The following is a 22,308-nucleotide window of genomic DNA, read 5'->3' on the forward strand; positions in this document are numbered from 1 at the left end:
ACACGAACCCTCATTGGGTTTTTGTCCTGCTGCCAGGCATCTGCAGATCACTTCCATGATGATGTTATCAACTCTCAGATCCCTGTACAAGAAAGGTGTGATGTACCTCACTCTCCCTCCCACTTGCCTGACCTTTTGGGGGATGCTAAGCCACAGCACCACCTTGGAAGGACTTTGCAATCTGAAGTGTCTTTAGGAAGCAACTAAAGGCAGCAAGCAGACAGCTCATGCATGGAGGGGAAAAACAACATTCCCTGGTTGGTGGGTCAAGGGGTGAGCAGGCTGTGTGGAGCACCACCAGCAAACCTCCATCTCCCAACCCCCTCCCCATGCTGTTTTGAGGGTAACAGCATTTGTGTGGTGCTGAGGGACACATGATCTAGCACCAGATTTGAGAGAGTCAAATGTGGTTGGACTCAATGACCCTGATGGTCTCCTCCAACCAAGGTGATTCAATGATTCTATGATCACAGAATTGTCAGGGTTGGAAGGGACCTCAAGGCTCAGCCAGTTCCAACCCCCCTGCCATGGGCAGGGACACCTCACACTCCAGCAGGTTGCTCACAGCCACCTCCAGCCTGGCTGCAAAAACCTCCAGGGATGAGGCTTCCACCACCTCCCTGGGCAACCTGTTTCAGTGTCTCACCACCCTCATGGGGAAGAATTTCTTCCAAACATCCAATCTGAATCTATTTTTGCTCCATTCCCCCCAGTCCTATCACTCCCTGACTCTCCAAAGTCCCTCCCCAGCTTTCTTGTAGCCCCCTTCAGATCCTGGAAGGCCACAAGAAGATCTCTTGAGAGCCTTCTCCTCTCCAGACTGAACAGGGATGAGGCTTCCACCACCTCCCTGGGCAACCTGTTCCAGCATCTCACCTTCCTCATGGGGATCCAACCATGGGCAGGTTCTTGCCATCCAGTTCCAGCCTGGCCCTTTAAGTAACCTGAGCTCCTGAGCTGCAGATCCCAGGCTCTCACTGGAAGGATGGAAAAGGACTTTCCCCCCTCCCCTTCCTTTGCTTTTAGAAGCCTTCCCCTTTCCTTTCAGCCGGGACAAGACGGTTCACCAAGGGACAAGGCAACTTTCTGGCCACCTCCCTGCCCCTTTTCCAGGGCATTTTTTTCTACCCTGAAATGCTTCTGGCAGCTTTCCCCTCTCCCCTGCTCTCACCCCCCCTTGGCAAACCTCAGCTCGTTTCCAAAGCCTCGGTGGCCGCTGGGGGTTGGAGCAAAGGTTTAATGATTTGCTTCTCCTGGGCAAGGCGGAGACAGGGAGAAGGTCGAGCCCCCAGCGCCTGACGCTGCAAATCGTGCCCACTGTTGTTGGAGACTCCTTCTCCCACCCACCCCACCCCCAGCCCCCACCCACCCCGCCCCCATCCCCCACCCCCTTCCTTCCCCAGATCCCGCCCAGCTCCCGGAGCCCACCATGAATCCACAGGGAGTTTTGGGATACGTTTGCCTGCTCTGCTTTTCCTTCGGGAGAACAGCGAAAGGTAAAAGGCTTTGGGCTGCTGAGGGTACAGGGACAGGATGGGGTCTGGATGCTCTCAAAGGTGGGAGCCTCATCTTGGGGTTCACAACAAGGACACGATGGGGTCTGGATGCTCTCACAGGTGGGAGCCTCATCTTGGGGCTCACAACAAGGACACGATGGGGTCTGGATGCTCTCACAGGTGGGAGCCTCATCTTGGGGTTCACAACAAGGACACGATGGGGTCTGGATGCTCTCACAGGTGGGAGCCTCATCTTGGGGCTCACAACAAGGACACGATGGGGTCTGGATGCTCTCACAGGTGGGAGCCTCATCTTGGGGTTCACAACAAGGACACAATGGGGTCTGGATGCTCTCACAGGTGGGAGCCTCATCTTGGGGTTCACAACAAGGACACGATGGGGTCTGGATGCTCTCACAGGTGGCAGCCTCATCTTGGGGCTCACAACATCTCTCCAGAGTCTGGCTGGGGAGGGAAGAGTTACGACTACAACTGTAAATGTTCTGAGCATCTCCTGAGGGCGAAGGGGAGGGAATGTTTTGGGATTGTGGAAGTCCTCCCTGGGGGAGAAGTAAGGAAAAGCAAAGAGCTGGAGCTCTTTGAACTGCACAGGGTGCAGGAGTGTAGAAAGTCTTTAGGCTTACTGCTGGAGGCCAGCCCCAGGGGGGTGAGTGGGAGCTCCATCTATTCACTGCTCATTGTTACAAGAGCAGCAGAGCTACAAAAGCTTCCAGAGGCCCAGCAAGGGCATCAGATGTGGGGGAGAATCTCAAGTGACTTTAGACAATACATTGGACTGCTTACGGCATGGCAGAGGCAACCCTCTGGGGACTCCAAATAATTCTAGATAAATAAGATTAAACCAAGGAGTTTGGATCCAAAGCTGCCTTACCAACTTCATTTGGCCCCATCACAGAGATCAGTGATTTAAGAACCGGTGGGAAACACACCCTGGCCTCTCTTCTCCCCTCAAGAACAGCCCCAGGTAATCCACAGTGCCCAAAAAAAGACTCTTCAAGACATCCCTGGTGTCCTGGTGTGCTCAGGAAACTTTGCTTCAGGATTAAAGGGTGCTGAAGAGCATCTCTGTGAGGAGGACAGGCTGAGAGCCCTGGGGCTGCTTAGCCTGGAGCAGAGCAGCCTGAGAAGGGAGATGCTCAATGCTGATCAATAGCTAAAGGATGGGGAGCAAGAGGATGGGGCCAGACTCTTTCCAGTGGTGCTCAGGGACAGGACAAGGGGCAATGAGCACAAACTGGGACACAGTTCCACCTAAACAGGAGGAAAAAAACCTCTTTGGTGTGAGGGTGCTGGAGCCCTGGAGCAGGCTGCCCAGAAGGGTTGTGGAGTCTCCTTCTCTGGAGAGCTTCCAACCCCACCTGGCTGTTGTGACCCTGGGGCAAGCTGCTGTGGGTGTCCCTGCTTCAGCAGGGGTGGGGGTTGGATTGGATGATCCCCAGAGGTCCCTTCCAACCTCCACCACTGTGGGACTCTGTGACTCTCTGACAGTTTCAACAGAGCCCTGCAGTCCCCAAGGGGTTGCCCTCCTCTGGGCACCCTGTCAAAGGAAGGGCTAGAAATGCCAACAGGAATCAGCTGTCAGCCCAAGCACCCCCAGATACCCAAACCACAGGCACAAGTAATATCCCACTAAAACCCTCCCATGTGCTTCCCCAGAACATCAGCCATGCCCCACTGCCTGGCATAAACCTCACACTTCCAGGATGCAGGCCAGAAGCATCCATTGGAGTGCAGGTCCTCCCTGGGATGGAGGATGCTGATTCTGTGACCTTCAACCTTTGCACCTTTCCTTAGGGGATCTGCAGCCACTTTCCTTCCAGCCTGGGACCCTGTACCAGTACCACTACTCCCTGGATGTCCAGGTGCACCATGCATCCACACCCTCCCCACGAGGAGTCTGGCTGAAGGCTGAGGCCTTGGTCCTGGTGCACCAGGTCTGGAGGGATCAAGGTGGAGAAGAGCTGCTCCAGGTGCAGGTGTGTGAGGTGCTAAAGTCAAGGCAGTCACCTGCTCCTCCTGGGAGCAGTGCTGCTGCCTTGCCTTACCCCCTTCCCACCTGAAAAATTACCTCTGTGACCAAGAGGCCATCTGCACAGCAGCTTTAGATGTCCTTGGTCACTGCTTTCTTCCTCCTTCTACTGTCCTAGATCCGTGACCTGAAAGCCCAACAGGAGTCAGAAGAGGAGAGGAGCCAGGGCAGCCCTGGAGGTCCCCCTGCAGAGATTTCATTGAGCCAGGAGGCACAAGCAGAGCTCCAGCAGCCAATGTTCATCTTCTGGAGCAGTGGGAAGGTCAGCTGGACACACTCTGGGCTTGCTTGTGCCCTCTCCAGAGGGCAATCCTGCCCACATCCCAAATTTTCCCAGCTTAAGAAGTCCTGCTCCACCTCTGCTGTCATATCAGAGCAGAAGGAACCAGGGAGAATGGCAAACGTGGGATTATGAGATGTCCTGCAAAGTCCAGTGTGACCCTAGATGGAGCCTCATCCTCACAGGGGGGCTGCAGGCTTGGTTGGAGCTTCAGCACCCCACGTGAAAAGGGCTCCAACCCCAGCACAGTCACAGCAGAAAAGGGTTGGAAGGGACCTCTGGAGATCATCTAATCCCCCCCTCCTGCCACAGCAGGTTCACCTAGGGCCCTATGGGGACAGAATCTTCTTTATAACCTCCTCCTCTAAGCCTCTGGAAGATGAGGAAATGGGGGAAACCTCGTGGGCATGCACACACAAAGCTCAAGCTACTGAGGGACACAGTCCTGCTCCTGCAAAATTCCCAGATACCTACCACAGGGTGGTGGTTAGGTCACAGGGGAGATGCCTTTCAGGCAGCAGAGAGCCCCACCGGGCAGAAACCACTTAGGTTGTTTTTTTCTTTGCCTTCCCAGGTCAAAGCCATCTATGGGCAGGAAGCAGGAAGCATCCTGATCTCCAACCTGAAGCGAGGTGTCAGCAGCCTGCTCCAGCTCCAGCCCCAGGCTGGCACCACCCTGGAGGTGAGCCACAGCAGGAGCAGGGAGGGGACTGTCCCTTTGTGCTCACCCCTCGAGGGTTGTGTCCAGTTTTGGACACCTCAGTGCAAGAGAGATGTGGAGGTGCTGGAGTGAGGAGGGCAAGGAAGCTGGGGAAGGGCTTTGGAGAATAAATCCTGGTGAAGAGCAGCTGAAGGAGCTGGGGATGGTCAGTTTGGAGAAGAGGAGGCTGAGGGGAGACCTCACTGCTGTCTGCAACTACCTGAAAGGACCTCATAGAGAGGCTGGTGCTGGTCTCTTCTCCCAGGTAATTAGAGAACAAGAGGGAATGGCCTCAAGCTGGGACTGGGTAGATTCAGATTGGACATTAGGAATGAGTTTTTCCCAGCAGAAGTGGTCAGGGATTGGAATGTGCTGCCCAGGGAGGTGGTGGAGTCCCCAAGCCTGGCTGTGTTTGAAGGTGGTTTGGATGTGGTGCTTGGGGCTCTGGTTTGTAGAGCAGGGTTCTGGGTTGGGCTTGGTGATCCTGAGGCTCTTTTCCAAGCTGAATGTTTCTGTGATTTCTGAGGTCAGTGTAGAGCTGGGGCCACGTCTTGTCCAAAACCCAGGGATCACACCACAGCAGGAGAGCTGACCCCAAAAGCACAGCCAGCCTAGGTGCTTCACCAGGGGAATCATAGAATGGCTTGGACTGGAAGGGACCTTTAATGGTCAACCAAATCCACCCTTCCACCCCCTGCAATGACCAGGGACATCTGCAATTGGTTGACCTTGCTCAAGAGCCCCAAACAGCCTGGCCTGCAATAGTGCCAGGGATGGGGCATCTACCACCTCTCTGGGCAACCTGGGCAAGTGTCTCACCAACCTCAGTGGGAAAAAAAAAAATTCTCCCTTCTCTCTAACCTGAATCTCTCTCTTGCAGTTCAAAGCACCACCCCCACCCCCCACCTTGTCCTGTCACAAGAGGCCCTGCTCAAAAGTCTGTCCCCTCTAAAGGGGTCCAGTTTGGCAGCACCCTGGTTGCCTTTTGGCAACCATCAGAAAGGTGCAAGGGTGGGAGCCTAGCTGCTTAGAATCATTTAGGTTGGAAAAGACCTTCCAAGATCATTGAGCCCAACCATTACCCCTACCCTACCAAGTCCACCACGAAGCCAGATCCCCCAGCACCACGTCTAAATGGCTTTTAAGCACCTCCAGGGATGAATCCTCCCTCTTTGAGATTAAAATTGTTAAAGGGAGGAGTTGGGGGAAAAGGCAAAATTCAGGACAGCATAGCATGGGCTCTGCTGCTCCAGTTGCCCCTGGGCTGTCAAGCAGGGATGAGTGTGGGCAAACAGAGTGATTTCATGTCCAGTAGTCTGTAGGTGACCCTCTCAGGAGTGGGCACATGTAGGAAAATCATCATCACTCCCTAGACAGTAAGAAGAGAGGAGGAAAAAGCTCCACAACAATTTCTACCAGGAGGGATTTGCTTTGCCCAGTCTGAGCAGCAGCTGGCAGCTGGCTGGGAAATCCTTCCCTTCCCAGAGCTCAGCTCCTGCTGCAGTGCCCTGTGAAGAGCATGGCATAACCTCAAAACCCAAAACTCAGGTCAAGAGCTGCTGTTGCTGCTGTTAAACTGAATTTCCAGAAGCCAGGTGGACTTGGAGTTCCCCAGCAACCCCTCAGGCATGGCCCAGGTCCCCAGAGATTTGGTTATTGTGGTTATTTCTTGTGCTCTGTGTCTGTCCTCTACACAGGTCCCTCTTGTTTCAGCTCAACCCAAGCCCAATCACCCTTCACACCTTTATGTTCCAGGAGGACACCTCTGGGAGCTGCCAAGTCACATACTCTGTGACCAACCATTCCATCAGAAAGATAAAGGATCTCCTCAGCTGCACAAGGACCAAAGCTGGATTCACCTCTGTTAACAAAGCAAGTTGGAACCAAACAGGTTGCCCAGGGAGGTGGTGGAAGCCTCATCCCTGGAGGTTTTTGCAGCCAGGCTGGATGTGGCTGTGAGCAACCTGCTGGAGCGTGAGGTGTCCCTGCCCATGGCAGGGGGTTGGGACTGGCTGAGCCTTGAGGTCCCTTCCAGCCCTGACAATTCTATCATTCTATGCTTCCATGGTGGTGGTGGAGGGCTCAACTCATGACAAGTACAGCAAGGTTGGCCCCAAAATCTTCTTACAGGTGAGCTGTGGATCCCACTCCCAGCTGGCTTCAGCCTTCTGCCCCAGCCTGGGACAGGACTCTAAGCTCTTAGAGCCATCCCCCAAGTGGGATACACAAGCACAGCTCAGACTTGGTTTGGAGATGGGTAGGTGCAGAAAAAAGGTCACAGAACCACACAGAATGGTAGAGGTTGGAAGGGATCTCTGGGGATCATTGAATTGTCATAGACAGGCTTAGGTTGGAAGGGACCTCAAAAGATCATGGAATCACAGAATTGTCAGGGTTGGAAGGGACCTCAAGGCTCAGCCAGTGCCAACCCCACTGCCATGGGCAGGGACACCTCACACTCCAGCAGGTTGCTCAGAGCCACCTCCAGCCTGGCTGCAAACACCTCCAGGGATGAGGCTTCCACCACCTCCCTGGGCAACCTCTGCCAGTCTCTCACCACCCTCATGGGGAAGAACTTCCTCCTCACATCCAATCTGAATCTCCCCATTTCTAGTTTTATTCATTCCCCCCAGTCCTATCACTCCCTGACACCCTCAAAAGTCCCTCCCCAGCTTTCTTGGAGCCCTCTTCAGATCCTGGAAGGCCACAAGAAGGTCTCCTCAGAGCCTTCTCTTCTCCAGACTGAGCAACCCCAACTCTCTCAGTCTGTCCTCATAGGAGAGGAGCTCCAGCCCTCTGATCATCCTCATGGCCCTTCTCTGGACACCTTCCAGCACCTCCATATCCTTCTTGTACTAGGGGCTCCAGAACTGGACACAGTACTCCAGGTGTGGTCTCACCAGAGTGGAGCAGAGGGGCAGAATCCCCTCCCTCACCCTGCTGGCCACACTTCTCTTGCTGCAGCCCAGGCTCTGGTTGGCTTTCTGGGCTGCAAGTGCTCACTGCTGGCTCATGTTCAGCTTCTCATCCACCAGCACCCCCAAGGCCTTTTCTTCAGGGCTGCTCTCAAGCCAGCTGCCAAGATCATCTTCTCAAACCAACCCAGCACAAACCAACCAGACTTGGCTGCCTCCAACCTGGGCAACCTGTTCCAGGGTCTCACCACCCTTGAACTGAAGAACTTCTTCCTAAGATCAAGTCCAAACCTACTCTCCCTCACCTTCAGACCATTTCCCTTGCCCCATCACTAGACACCCTTATGAAAAGTCCCTCTCCAGCCTTCCTGGAGGCTCACTAGAGAGGAGCAGAGAGGAGAGAGATCTCCTGGGGAGAGGGTAAAGGAGAGCAAAGGGTTTGGGTTTTGGCTTGTTTTTCTCCTCACCTTGCTTCTCCTCCTTCAAGATTTTTGGAGTTGAGTGGCAGCCCAGCAGCAGCAGCCAGTACCTGGTGAAAGACGACCTCCTGCAGTCAGTGCTGGCAGAGGAGAGCCACCTGCTGTCCCCAGCCCTGAGGTCCACCAGTGGGGTCAAAATCACTTCCAGGTGAGTGATGCCCCCCACACTGGGCATGCCCAGGATGAAAGTTCACCTGTTGGAGTTGAAGGTGGTGCTGATCAGGGGGTTGGAGCACCCTGGAGAGGAGCTCCCAGGCTGAGGGAGCTGGGGGTGTTCAGCCTGGAGAAGAGGAGGCTCTGGGGAGACCTGATAGCAGCCTGCCAGTACCTGAAGGGGGCTACAGGAAGGATGGAGAGAGACTGTTCACAAAGGCCTGCAGGGACAGGACAAGGGACAATGGCTTCAAACCAGAGAAGAGCAGATTTAGATTGGATGTTAGGAACAAGTTCTTTACTATAAGGGTGGTGGAACACTGCACAGGTTGCCCAGGGAGGTGGCTGGGGCTCCATCCCAGGAGATATTTAAAGTGGGGCTCAACCTGAGCAACCTGATCTAGTGGAGAATGCCCCTGCTGACTGCAAAGGGGGTTGGACTGGATGACCTTCAGAGCTCCCTTCCAACCCAGCCCATTCTATGCTGTAGATTCAGCTGGCACAGCCGGGTGCAGGCAGCAAGGAGAACTGGGTGGCCATGGCATGGAGGGAAACCCCAGACAGCTTTTGACAGCTTCACCTCACCTCCAAACCTCCATGAACCTCTCAGCCTGTAAATGGTGAAGCACTTCCTGATGGCTTCTTCTCTCTTCACAGGCAGCAGCTCCAGCTAGAGTCTCCTCCAGTGCCTGGCCCAGCAGAGGGAGCTGGACAAAGCCTTGAAAATGTGCTGGCTGGCATGGAAGGACAGCACCAGCCCCTGGCCATGACCAGCCTGCCCTTCAGGAGGGTCTGCACCCACTGCCCATCGGTCAGCAGCCCAAAACTCATCACATGCTCTCCCCCCCCAGGGCTGTGGGGTTTGGGGTTCAAACCACAGTGGTGCATTTGGAGGGGCTGGCAAGGCAGGATGCAGCCCCAGGAGAGATGTAGAGCAGGAGCCTGATGATGTCACCCCTTCTACCTGACCTTTTAGGGGATGAGGGGGAAGGGAGCAAAACTAGAAGTGAAGTTTTACACCATGAGGGTGGTGAGACACTGCCACAGGTTGCCCAGGGAGGTGGTGGAAGCCTCATCCCTGGAGGTTTTTGCAGCCAGGCTGGATGTGGCTGTGAGCAACCTGCTGGAGTATGAGGTGTCCCTGCCCACCCTGACAGTTCTATGATTCTAGTGTCTCATGGTGCTCCCCATGGTGGAAGGACCTACCTGTCCCCTGTGCTTCTGTCAGGGGAGAAGTAATCTGAGGCACCTCTGGCACATCCACTTGGGTTAATCCCACCACAGCTCTGAGGTCAGGAAGCATTCCCAGCACACATCAGGCTAGCAAGAACAACAGAGGAGTCATTGCTGCCTCCCCAAGTCCCCCCAAGCTCTTCACCTAGGAAATCTCTCAGGCAGGGGTGATGCTTGCAGCTTCTCCTGCTTTTTTCCTGGTACATCCCACAAATTGGAGCTTTTGGGCTTCACCACAAGGCCTCAGTGGTGGGAGTGGGAGGCTGCAGTAGATGCCTGCTGGTAATTGCATGACCCCCATGGGCCCCTCATACTCCTAAGTATTTCTCAAGTACAAATATGATTGGAAAAGGTTGCCCAGAGAGGTAGTTGAGGCTCCATCCCTAGAGATATCTGAGCTCAAGAGGGCTCTGGGCAACTCGATCTGGTGGAGGATGTCCCTGCTGACTGCAGGGGGCTTGGACTGCATGACCTTTGGAGGTCCCTTCCAACCCAGGTGATTCATTCTATGATCCCAGGATGCAGGATCAGAGGTAGAAAGAGGCCAAACCCCACCTAACCCACCTCCATCTCTGCAGCTGAGGACCTACCTGAAGGGTTTGGACAGCCAGAGGGTCAAAACAGACACCTGGAAGGTGGCGACCACCTGGAGGTTCCAGAGGATCATCCAGATGCTGCGTGGAGCCAAGAAGAGAGATGTGCTGCAGCTGCTGAGAAGAGCACCTGAGGAGATGCTGTGAGGCTCCCAGCAGTTGGCTTTCTGTCCATGTAGAGCCTTGGCTCTTGTGCTCACTCTTGGCCCCAATGACTAAAGGTTGTTTGGTGCTGGTCCACGCCATACCTGGGCCAGGCAGCTGTCCTGACTGGTGCAAACCTGCCCTGCTCCACCCTACTGAGACCCCACCTGCAGGGCTGGGGCCAGCTCTGGAGTCCCTCAGCAAAGCACAGACATGGACCTGCTGGAGCAGAGCCAGAGGAGCCCACAAAGATCATGCAAGGGCTGGAAGCCCTCTGCTGGGAGGCCAGGCTGAGAGAGTTGGGGTTGTTCGACCTGCAGAAGAGAAGGCTCCAGGGAGACCTTCTGGTGGCCTCTCAGTGCTTTAAGAAGGCTACAGGAAAGCTGGGGAGGGACTTTCTACAGGGGCATGAGGAGGTAGGACAAAGGATGATGACTTCAGACTGGATGAGGTTCGGCTCAGAGCAGATGTAAGGGAGAAGTTCTTTCACCATCAGGGTGCTGAGGTGCTGAAACAGATTGCCCAGGGGAGTCATGGAGCCCCCATCCCTCTGAGTCATCAAGGCCAGACTGGCTGGGGCTTGGAGAAACCTGGGCTAGGGGAAGGTGTCCCTGCCCATGGCAGGGGGTTGGAACTAGATGACCTTTAAGGTCCCTTCCAACCCAAACCTTTTCACGATTCTAATTCTAGAGGTTGGGTTTTCTCTTTTTAAAGATCAGGAACTGAAGCTCCCATGAGTTCTAAAGCAAGAGGGGAACAGAGAGAAGAGGAAGGGGGATGAGGAGCTGCAGAGGGTACTTCCTGTCTCCTCCACCTGTCTTGGTGGGCCATGCCACTGATGACCTCCCTCTTCTTGATCCAGCCCCTTTCTGGTGGAGGCAGCGGTGGCGGCGCAGTCGCTGGCATCCTTGGCAGCTCTCTCAGACTTTCTGGATTCCCACAAGGAGTCTAGGATGCTGCTGGAAAAGTTCCTCTATGCAGCAGCCTTCTCTCCACGGCCTTCAGGAGAGCTTCTGCACCTGGTGTTAGTAAGTAAGGATGTTTCAACCTTGCTGGAGAGCAGGGAAGGGGAAAAGAACCTGGGGGTCCTGGTGGATGGGAGGTTGCCCAGGAGCCAGCAATGTGCTCTTGTGGCCAAGAAGGTCAATGGTATCCTGGGCTGGATTAGAAGGGCAATGGTCAGTAGGTTGAGAGAGGTTCTCCTCCCTCTCTACTCTGCCCTGCTGAGGCCGCATCTGGAGTACTGTGTCCAGTTCTGGGCCCCTCAGGTCAAGAAGGACCTCAGGGAACTGCTTAGAAGAGTCCAGCACAGAGCCACAAAGATGCTGAAGGGAGTGGAAGATCTTCCTTAGGAGGAGAGCCTGAGGGAGCTGAGGGCTCTTTAGCTTGGAGAGGAGGAGCCTGAGAGGTGACCTCATTCCTGTTGATCAAGATGTGCAGGGGGAGTGCCCAGAGGCTGGAACCAGGCTCTGCTGGGTGATGCCCAATGCCAGCACAAGGAGTAGTGGTGGAAGTTGAGGCATAGGAAGTGCCATGGAAAGAGTAGGAAATTTTTTCTTTCCCTGTGAGGGTGACAGAACACTGGAACAGGCTGCCCAGGGAGGTTGTGGAGTCTCCCTCCTTGGAGATACTCAAGACCCACCTGGCTGTGTTCCTGTGTGACCTGCTCTAGGTGACCCTGCTCTGGCAGGGGGGTTGGACTGGATGATCTCTGGAGGTCCCTTCCAGCCCCTGGCATTCTGTGATGCTCTCCCTCCTTGAGTCCAGGATGGATCCTCACCCTGTTTCAGGCAGGGAAGGAAAATGTCTCTCTGTAGAAATAGATCCTCCTGCTCATGAGATTATTTGCTGTGCTTTTAATGGGACACTGGTGATGAGAGTAGATGTTCCTCAGAGGGGAAAAAAACCAAATCATTCAGCAGTAAGAGCTTTGTGTCAGTGCACTGCAGATAATAAAAGCTTTAATTAAAGGCCACTATGAGGGAGAAAAAAAAATAAAGTCAGCTTTTGATCAAATTAAACCAAGTGTTGCGTCCTCTAAGGTAGGCAAGAACTTGCTTTGCCCTATTGTGGTAAATGCTTTGAGAGAAGAGGTAGAACCTGCTCCTTCTCTGGCTTTGTCCTCCTTTTCTTGGTTCCTTTTCCCAACACACCCCTTTCCCACTGCCCAGGACAAGCTGGATGGGAAGCAGCTGGCCCCTGAGCTCCAGCAAACAGGAATAGTTGCCCTGGGCTCTCTAGTTGGCAAGCTGTGCCAGCAGAAGCTGTGTGACCTACAGGTGGGTCCTCTACAAACCTCCATGCTTGGCTTTTCAGGTTTTTTTCCTGGCTCCCACCCCTGCTTCCCCTAGGGGTGCCCCAAATGTCTCCTGTCCCTCCCCCCCTCACTCTCCCTTCTCTTCTGCTCTCCTGCAAACGCTGGGCAGGAGGTGGAGCATGGGACGGAGACCATCCTCAGGGGGCTACGAGGTGCCAAGGAGGAGTCTGAGGTGGTCACCTACCTGCTGGCCCTGGGGAATGCAGCACTGCCCAGAACTATCCCCACCCTCCTGGAGCAGGCTGAGGAGGCTCCTGCTGCCGTGGCCACCGCAGCCATCTCTGCCCTGCGGCGGTTCCCTGCTGGGCACATCTCCGGCAAGGTACCGAAGGAGGCTGCTGATGCTTGGTGCTCCTCCTCCTGTCCAAAGCCAAGCCAGGGAGGGGGGAGGGGTGCAGAGCCACCATCTGCCAGCACCTTTGGAACTCCCCTCAGGTGAAAGGGGCAATGAGGAGGATTCTCCACCAGCAGAAGAGGAGCTACGCCCAGACCTGCCGCCTAGCCGCCGCCGAACTCCTCCTGGATAATGAGCCCCTGCCCATGGATGTCATCAACATCCTGCTGGCCACCAAGGAGATGGAGGCAGAGACAGCCACATTTCTGCTGCAGAAGGTCCAGAACGTCCTCCATGCTGCCCACCACCCAGCAAGGTGGGTTTGGAGGGGAAAGTTGCCTCTTTTCTCCCCCTCCTTCCCCCCCTCCCAGTTTACAGAGTGCCAGGTTGGAAGAGACCCCCAGGGACCATCTGGTCCAACCTTTCTGGGTCCCAGTAGAGTTGAGATGAGCTGGCTCAGCACCCTGCCCAGCTGAGTCTTCAAACTGTCCAGCCTCAAGGACTCCACTGCTTCCCTTGGGAGATGATCCCAACCACAGAATTAACCAGGTTGGAAAAGCCCTTCAGGATCACCAAGTCCAACTGATCACCCAACACCATCTAATCAACTAAACCATGGCACTAAGTGCCTCATCCGGGCTGGTCTTAAACACTTCCAGGGAGGGTGACTCCACCCCCTCCCTGGGCAGCACATTCCAATGGGCAATCTCTCTTTCTGGGAAGAACTTCTTGCTAAGATCAAGCCTAAACTTCCCCTGGCGCAGCTTGAGGCTGTGTCCTCTTGTTCTGGTGCTGGTTGCCTGGGAGAAGAGACCAACCCCCACCTGGCTGCAACCTCCCTTCAGGTAGTTGTAGACAGCAATGAGGTCTCCCCTGAGCCTCCTCTTCTCCAGGATAAACACCCCCAGCTCCCTCAGCCTCTCCTCACAGGGCTGTGCTCCAGACTCCTCCCCAGCCTCATTGCCCTTCTCTGGACACGTTCCAGCATCTCAACATCTCTCTTGAATTGAGGAGCCCAGAACTGGACACAGCACTCAAGGTGTGGCCTAACCAGAGCTGAGCACAGGGCAGAATGACTTCTCTGCTCCTGCTGGCCACACTCTTCCTGATGCAGGCCAGGATGCCATTGGCCTTCTTGGCCACCTGGGCACACTGCTGGCTCATGTTCAGCTGCTGTCAACCAGCACCCCCAGGTCCCTTTCAGCCTGGCTGCTCTCCAGCCACTCCCACCCCAGCCTGTAGCACTGCATGGGGAAACATTTTCTTCTGGAGTGCAGTGGGGATGTCCCCAGCAGTAACTTATCCTCATCACTCCTTGCCTTTTCCATAGGACTCCCTGTGAAAAGGGAGTCTCCATCCTCCTGGTAGTCACTCTTTGTGGCCTGGTGCTGAACTAAGCCAAGCTGTGCTTTGGCTCTCCATGAGGATTCACCTTGGAGCAGCTGGCCTCATCTAATTCCCACTTGTCCTTGCTTGTTTTCCTCCTCCTCCACGCTCCAGCTGTGGTTCTCCACCCAGCACACCTCTCTGAAGCATGCTAGCAGCACACTTCTTGGAGCTGGAATTGGGTCAGCTGCCTGGCAATTCCCAGCTGCAGGAGGAAGAAAAGAGCAGGGCTGCCACTGCAGGTGGCATCCAAGCAGGCAAAAACTCAGCGTTCCCTCCTCACCCTGCCCCATGGCAGCAGGAGCCAGGCTCTGGGCTCTTGGAAGCCACAGCTCCAGCTGGCAGAGCAGGGCACACTTTTGTCACTGCAGTAATGTGCCTGCCAGCACAAAACAAACCCAGCACCGGGAGTTTCCAGAGCTCAGCAGAGACTGCACCAAAACATCTGCCTCTGGTTTATCCTCATCAACCAGAGGAGAGGGCAATTCCAAGGCAGCCTCTTCTCTGTTGCACCCTGGGATAGGACAAGGGGCAATGGATAGAAACTCCAGCACAGGAGGTTCCACCTCAACATGAGGAGGAACTTCTGCACTGGGAGGCTCACAGAGCACTGGAACAGGCTGCCCAGAGAGGTTGTGGAGTCTCCTTCTCTGGAGACTTTCCAGACCCATCTGGATGTGTTCCTGTGTGACCTGTGCTGGATTCTATGGTCCTGCTGTGGCTCTTCAGAGGTCCCTTCCAACCCCTAACATCCTGTGAGCCGTATTTGCTCCTTTCCATTCCTGCTTAGGCTTCTCTGGGCAACCAGGAGAAATAGCTTGGACCTTTGTACTTCCTTCTTTGCACAACCAGCTTGCATTTTGACAGAACCATAGAATGGGTTGGGTTGGGAAAAAGACCTCTAAGATCGAGTCCAACCCTCAGCCCAACACCACCATGGCCATTAAACCACATCCCACAGTGCCATGGCCACACTTTTCTTGAACACCTCCAGGGCTGGGAACTCCACCACCTCCCTGGGCAGCCTGACCACTCTTCCAGCAAGGAAATTGTTCCTAGCACCCAATCTAAACCTCCCCTGGTGCAACCTGAGGCCATTTCCCTTCCTTCCCTCCCAATGCTGACACAGCTTCTCCCTCTTTCTTCCAGGAAGATCATGAAAGACATCCTGAGAGAGCCACAGATCAATAATTACCACTTCTTCTCCAAAGCTGGCATCTCCTCCTCCTTCTCAGGACCTCTGACAGGTGACACCATGGGGGACGCTCATCCCATAGAATGGTTTGGGTTGGAAGGCACATCCAAAGGTCATCCAGCCCAACCCCCCTGCAGTCAGCAGGGACATCCTCCACTGGGTCAGGTTTCCCAGAGCCTTGTTGAGCCTGACCTTGAATATCTCCAAGGAAGCCAAGGGGCTTCAGCTACCTCCCTGGGCAACCTGTTGCAGTTCTCCACCAGCCTCATGGTGCAGAACTTGTTCCTAAAGAAGCAGCTAAAGAAGGGGATGGTGGTGAGGCTTCTACAAGAGGTCTCGGCTTCATAGAATTACCCCAAAACCTTGCTGTGTGGTTTCTGAGCATGTCCCCCAGCTGAAGCTGGCTGGTTGGTTGCCACCAGCTGAGATACCTCTCTTTGACCCCCTCCTAGAGCAGGGGGCCTGGGCCACATGCCTTTCCCAAATCACAGAATGGTTTGGGTTGGAAGGGACCTCAAAGATCATCCAGTCCCAACCCCTTTGCCATGGGCAGGGACACCTCACACTAGAGCAGGTTTCTCCAAGACCCATCCAGCTTGGCACTGAACACCTCCCTGTAGGGCGTAGGTGGTGACAAAAGAACCAACACTGCAATGCCAAATCCTTTGATTGCTGCAAGAACACAGGGAGGTGGTGCAGAGAAGATTCAGATCTCTAATGGCTGCCATTAGCAGCTCAGCCACCCTGGCCAGAGGTGGCAGAGCTCTACAGGACCATTACAGAACATTAGAGGTTGGAAGGGACCTCCAGAGATCATCCAGTCCAACCCCCCTGCCAAAGAAGGATCACCCAAGGGTAGTCCACACAGGAATGCATCCAGATGAGTCTGGAAAGTCTCCAGAGAAGGAGACTCCACAACCTCTCTGGGCTGCCTGTTCCAGGGCTCTGTCTCCCTCACTGTAAAGAAGTTTCTCCTCATGTTGAGCTGAAACCTTCTGTGTTCCAGTTTGTATCCATTGTTCCTTGGCTTATCACTGTGCACCACCCAAAAGAGCCTGGCCCCCTCCACTTGACCCCCACCCCTCAGCTATTGAGAGACATTGATCAGATCCCCTCTCAGCCTTCTCTTCTCCAGACTAAACAGCCCCAGGGCTCTCAGTCTCTCTGCACAGGGGAGATGCTCAAGTCCCCTGATCACTTCCCCTGGCTTCTCTCCAGCATACAATGCCCATATACTACCCATAATAACAACCCAACAAGCACACTAACCACACAAGCTCCTGAGGAGGCTTGCAAGTTGCCAAGGAGCTCTCAGAAGCCTGCTCTTAGGCATACCCAGTGACCTCCCAATTCCCACCATCAAACCTTAGAGACCTTCAAGGTCAGACTCAAAGTGGCCCTGGGCAGCCTGATCTGGTGGGAGGTGTCCCTGCTGGCTGCAGGGGGGTTGGACAAAAGACCTTTGAGGGTCCACTTCCAAGCCAATGCAATCTCTGAAGCTGTTAAGGAAGCTTCTCATCCTGCTGAGCACTGACTTGGCTCTGGGCACACCCTTGCTGGGATCCCATCCTTGCACTTCCCACCCATGGGCTTTGTATTTTCTTGTCAGCCTTCCTCTCCATGCTGCTGCTGCTCTCAGAGCATCCATGATTCACCACCACCCAGTGACACCACTGGCTCTCTGCAGCTCCCTGAAAGGAGGCTGGAGCCAGGTGGGGTTTGGTCTCCTCTCCCAAGGAACAAGTTGCAGGATGAAAGGAAACAGCCTTGAGTTGCACCAGGGCAGGTTGAGGTTGGATATCAGAAGAAACTCCTTCAGTGAAAGGGTTCTCCAACACTGGAACAGGTTCCCCAGAGAGGTGGTGGAATCCCCATGCCTGGAGGGCTCTCAAAGAGGCAGAGATGTGGTGCTGGGGTCCTGGTTTAGCAGCAGCCTCAGTAGAGTTAGAGAATGGTTGGACTCACTGATCTTCAAAGGCTTTTGCAACCCAAAGGATTCTGTGACTCTGAGGTTGGAGGTGCCCCTGCTTGCTGCCTGGGGACTGGACAAGATGACCTTTGAGGGACCCTTCCCACCCCATGCAGTCTGTGAATACAGCACATGATGCATGGGAATGGTCTAAGGCTGCATCAGGGGAAGTTCAGCCTTGACATTAGGAAATATTTCTTCACCAAGAGGGTGGTGAGACACTGGAAGAGGCTTCCTAGAGAGGTGTTTGGTGGCTCAAGTCTGTCAGTGTTCAAGATGCATTTGTACAGTGCTCTGAACGTAGTTTGGGTCAGCCCTGAAGTGGTCAAGCAGTGGGACTTGATCATAGAATCATAGAAAGGCTTAGGTCAGAAGGGACCTCAGAAATCATCTACTCCAACGTCCCTGCCATGGGATGCCTTTCAACTAGACTTGGTTGCTCAAGGCCTTGGACAGCTCCAGGGAGGGGACATCCACAACCTCTCTGGGCAACCCATTCCAGAGCCTCATCACCCTCCTACTAGAGAACTTCTTCCTAAGATCCAGACTGTGTGACTCTTTGGGATCCTGGGAAGCCCAGGGATGCTTACAGGTTGTCTCTCTGCCTTTCAGTCACCCAGGACCTGCTTTCCACCTTCGGGCTGGACCTGCTGTTTTTGGAGGGTGGCTTCCTGAGGAAGAGCATCTCTGACTTCTCACTGCTCAGCCAGGGCCAGAAGCTCCACGCAGCTCAGGTGTGCTGCTGCCTGCCTGCCATGGACAGGGAGCAGCACAGGATGTTAGGGGTTGGAAAGGACCTCTGGAGAGCTCAGAGTCCAACCTCCCCCCTCCCCTGCCAGAGCAGGACCATGGAATCTAGCACAGGAACATATCCAGATGGGGCTGGAAAGTCTCCAGAGGAGACTCCACAACCTCTCTGGGCAGCCTGTTCCAGTGCTCTGTGAGCCTCACCAGTGAAGAAGTTCCTCCTCATGTTGAGGTGGAACCTCCTGTGCTGTAGCTTCCATCCACTGCCCCTTGTGTCCCTTCTTCACCTCCTTATGGTCCTTGACCTCACCTCTGCACTCTGCATCTTCTGCACCCCCCATCCCCAATGGGAAGCCCTCCAGACCTCCTCTGGAGCAGGGAGTCCCCTGCCTCCCCCAAAAGCAGGGGATGCAACCCCCCTGCTGCATGGTGCTCCAGGGCAGCTTGGGTGTCCCATCCAGCCCACCCCATCATTGTCCTGCTGCTTCAGAGGGTGCCTGTGCAAGGCTTGGGCAAGGATGGCAGCTCACAGGGCACAAAACCTTCTCCAGCTTTGCTTCAGCTCTCCTGCTGTGTTTTAGGTCACCATTGAAGCCCAAGGGATGGAGTCAATGCTGGGAGAAAACTTCCTGGAAGGGGAAGAGGAGCCAGAGCTCATGGCTGGGATGTCTGCCATCTTCTTCAACGTCCAGCTGCGCCCCATCACCTTCTTCCAGGGCTACACAGACTTGATGGCCAAGGTCCTGCTGAGCAGTGGAGAGCCCACAAGTCTGGTCAAAGGCAACCTCCTGCTGATGGACCATCACCAGGTACTGGGTGGGAAAGGGATGCCCAGCCCCAAGCCCTAGTGAAGCCTCATAGTGTGAGACACTAGAACAGCTTTGCCCAGGGAGGTGGTGGAAGCCTCATCCCTGGAGGTTTTGAAGGCCAGGCTGGAGGTGGCTCTGAGGAACCTGCTTTGGTGTGAGGTGTCCCTGCCCATGGCAGGGGGGTCAGAACTGGCTGATCCTTGAGGTCCCTTCCAACTCTGACAATTCATAGTTGTCAGGGTTGGAAGGGACCTCAAGGATCAGCCAGTTCTGACCCCCCTGCCATGGGCAGGGACACCTCACACCAAAGCAGGTTCCTCAGAGCCACCTCCAGCCTGGCCTTCAAAACCTCCAGGGATGAGGCTTCCACCACCTCCCTGGGCAACCTGTTTCAGTGTCTCACCACCCTCATGGGGAACAACTTCTTCCTAACATCCAATCTGAATCTCCCCATTTCTAGTTTTGCTCCATTCCCCTTAGTCCTATCACTGCCTGACACCCTCCAAAGTCCCTCCCCAGCTTTCTTGTAGCCCCCTTCAGATACTGGAAGGCCACAAGAAGGTCTCCTGGGAGCCTTCTCTTCTCCAAACTGAACAACCCCAACTCTCTCAGTCTGTCTCCATAGCAGAGCAGCTCCAGCCCTCTGCTCATCCTCATGACCCTTCTCTGGACATGTTCCTGCAGATCCAGATCCTTCCTGTGCTAGGGGCTCCAGAACTGGACACAGTACTCCAGATGGAGTGTGAGCATGAGGCAGAGGATTTTAGGTGTGTTCCTCACCATGGACACACATCTAAGAGCAAGGTGGCACTGCCAGATGCCTCTTGGGGTTGGTAGAACAGCAGCTCCATGGCTCCATGGGTGGGTTGAGCTCCTCCCGTGCCAGCCCAGCTGCAGGGTGCCTGCTGCTCAGCCAAGAGCAGTGCCCAGTCACAGCAAGGTCTGCCTTCTCCATCTTCCAGGTCATTCCTCTGCAGTCTGGCCTCCAAGTGACCATCAAACTCCAAGGTGGGCTGGGGCTTGACATTTCAGCTGACATGGATGTCAGCATTTGGGAACAGGAGCTGAAAACCAGCATCAGCACAAGGTCAGTGGGTGGGAAACTGCTTGACTCTGGGGATCAGAGAATCATAGAATGGTCAGAGTTGGAAGGGACCTCAAGGATCAGCCAGTTCCAACCCCCCTGCCATGGGCAGGGACACCTCACACTCCAGCAGGTTGCTCACAGCCACCTCCAGCCTGGCTGCAAAAACCTCCAGGGATGAGGCTTCCACCACCTCCCTGAGCAACCTGTGCCAGTGTCTCACCACCCTCATGGGGAAAAACTTCTTCCTCACATCCAATCTGAATCTACCCATTTCTAGTTTTGCTCCATTCCCCCCAGTCCTATCACTCCCTGACACCCTCCAAAGTCCCTCCCCAGCTTTCTTGTAGCCCCCTTCAGATACTGGGAGGCCACAAGAAGGTCTCTTGGAGACTTCTGGAGAAGAGAAGGCTTCAGACTGAACAGCCCCAACTCTCAGTCTGTCCTCACAGCAGAGCAGCTCCAGCCCTCTGCTCACCCTCATGGCCCTTCTCTGGACACCTTCCAGCACCTCCACAGCCTTCCTGTAATAGTGGCTCCAGAACTGGGGTGTGGGGCCTCAGGTGTGGTAGTTAATGTTGGGGGGTGGAATTTTCAGCCCCCCCACATTAGGTGGCTCAGCATTCATCATGAAGGATGCTCCACCTTAGCTGCCTTTCCACAGCCTACTGCCCTTCTCCTGCTGGGTCCAGCCCTTCCTGATCTAGTGGAGGATGTCCCTGTTTACTGCAGAGGGGGTTGGGCTGGACGACCTTCAGAGGTCCCTTCCAACCCAAACCATTCTCTGATGTTGGACACAGCTCAGAGGGGGCTAGTGGGCACTGCTTACACTTTCCCCTGGCCAGACCTAAACCCAAGATGCTCATGGGGTTGTTGCCATTGCCTGATGACCTCAGCCATGCTCTTCTCTCCTGCAGGGGAAGCCTGGCCATGGATTTCCAGGCAGAACTTGATGCCCCTTTCCTCCAAGCCACCTTGAGAAGCCAGACAGAGGTGGAGACCTCGATCCACTTCGACACCATGCTGAGGTTCTCTGGCAGCCCAGTGCTCATGTGCCTGCAGCTGAGAGAGGAGCAGGTCCCATACAGGTAGCCTCTGGCTGTGGCCAAACATCATGATGTGGTTGAGAGAAAGGAGGACTTCTTAGAGGGAGGCAGCAACTGGTGGCTGTCCCCTGCTTGAGTGGGGTGGGGCAAAACCAGTAGCAAGAGCATCATATAATGGTCTGGGTTGGAAGGGACCTCCAAAGGTCATCCAGTCCAACCCCCTCTGCAGTCAGCAGGGACATCCCCAACTAGATCAGGCTGCCCAGAGCCCTGTTGAGCCTCAGGACCTGCTTTCCACCTTCGGGCTGGACCTGCTGTTTTTGGAGGGTGGCTTCCTGAGGAAGAGCATCTCTGACTTCTCACTGCTCAGCCAGGGCCAGAAGCTCCACGCAGCTCAGGTGTGCTGCTGCCTGCCTGCCATGGACAGGGAGCAGCACAGGATGTTAGGGGTTGGAAAGGACCTCTGGAGAGCTCAGAGTCCAACCTCCCCCCTCCCCTGCCAGAGCAGGACCATGGAATCTAGCACAGGAACATATCCAGATGGGGCTGGAAAGCCTCCAGAGGAGACTCCACAACCTCTCTGGGCAGCCTGTTCCAGTGCTCTGTGAGCCTCACAGTGCAGAAGTTCCTCCTCATGTTGAGGTGGAACCTCCTGTGCTGTAGCTTCCATCCACTGCCCCTTGTGTCCCTTCTTCACCTCCTTATGGTCCTTGACCTCACCTCTACACTCTGCATCTTCTGCACCCCCCATCCCCAATGGGAAGCCCCCCAGACCTCCTCTGGAGCAGGGAGTCCCCTGCCTCCCCCAAAAGCAGGGGATGCAACCCCCCTGCTGCATGGTGCTCCAGGGCAGCTTGGGTGTCCCATCCAGCCCACCCCATCATTGTCCTGCTGCTTCAGAGGGTGCCTGTGCAAGGCTTGGGCAAGGATGGCAGCTCACAGGGCACAAAACCTGGGGAAAGCACAGTGCAAGTTCCTGATGGCATGGGAGGAAGCACCATGCCTGGGCCAGCAGGAAATGACAACTACAGAACCACAGAATGCTAGGGGTTGGAAGGGACCCTCCAGAGATCGAGTCCAACCCCCCCCCCCCCCTGCAAAGCAGGACCGCTGCTGTGGGAGGATGTTGAGGTCCACCTGAGGATTCAGCCTGCTGAGCAGCTGCTGTCATCTTGTCCCACAGAGAAATCTTCACAGTCTCCAAGTGTGCCGGGAGCCAGAGCAGCAGCGTTCGAAAAGGCAGGCAGGGCACCGTGCCTGCCAGGGAGCTCGCCTTGCACAGGGCCAACTCCAAGCTCTGCAGCCTCCTGCTGACAACACAAGAGGAATAGGGGAGGTGGAGCACTCTGGGACGGGATACCTGCCTGCCATACACCCC

The 22,308-nt window shown here is 55.1% G+C and overlaps 1 protein-coding gene across 1 annotated transcript; it reads left to right on the plus strand.

Annotated features, from left to right (window-relative positions):
• Nucleotides 1-1,134: 1,134 nt before the first annotated feature.
• LOC128968224 (microsomal triglyceride transfer protein-like) lies at nucleotides 1,135-22,261 on the plus strand. Its single transcript, XM_054382595.1, has 18 exons — nucleotides 1,135-1,222; nucleotides 3,312-3,493; nucleotides 3,665-3,808; nucleotides 4,401-4,508; nucleotides 6,282-6,398; nucleotides 7,929-8,068; nucleotides 8,731-8,884; nucleotides 9,885-10,042; nucleotides 10,906-11,071; nucleotides 12,215-12,322; nucleotides 12,470-12,682; nucleotides 12,796-13,010; nucleotides 15,230-15,327; nucleotides 17,857-17,978; nucleotides 18,573-18,800; nucleotides 19,763-19,887; nucleotides 20,802-20,972; nucleotides 22,114-22,261. The coding sequence occupies exons 1-18, from the start codon at nucleotides 1,135-1,137 to the stop codon at nucleotides 22,259-22,261; spliced, it is 2,685 nt and encodes an 894-aa protein (XP_054238570.1).
• The last annotated feature ends 47 nt before the right edge of the window (nucleotides 22,262-22,308 follow it).

This window comes from Indicator indicator, chromosome 7 (assembly GCF_027791375.1).
Source record: "Indicator indicator isolate 239-I01 chromosome 7, UM_Iind_1.1, whole genome shotgun sequence".
Lineage (NCBI taxonomy): Eukaryota > Metazoa > Chordata > Aves > Piciformes > Indicatoridae > Indicator > Indicator indicator.

Coding starts and splice junctions, on each gene's coding strand:
- LOC128968224 (XM_054382595.1), top strand. CDS start 1,135: ATGCTTCTGGCAGCTTTCCCCTCTCCCCTGCTCTCACCCCCCCTTGGC. Junction 12,323..12,469: donor AGAAGCTGTGTGACCTACAG/GTGGGTCCTCTA, acceptor AACGCTGGGCAG/GAGGTGGAGCATGGGACGGA. Junction 20,973..22,113: donor GAGGAGCAGGTCCCATACAG/GTAGCCTCTGGC, acceptor CTTGTCCCACAG/AGAAATCTTCACAGTCTCCA.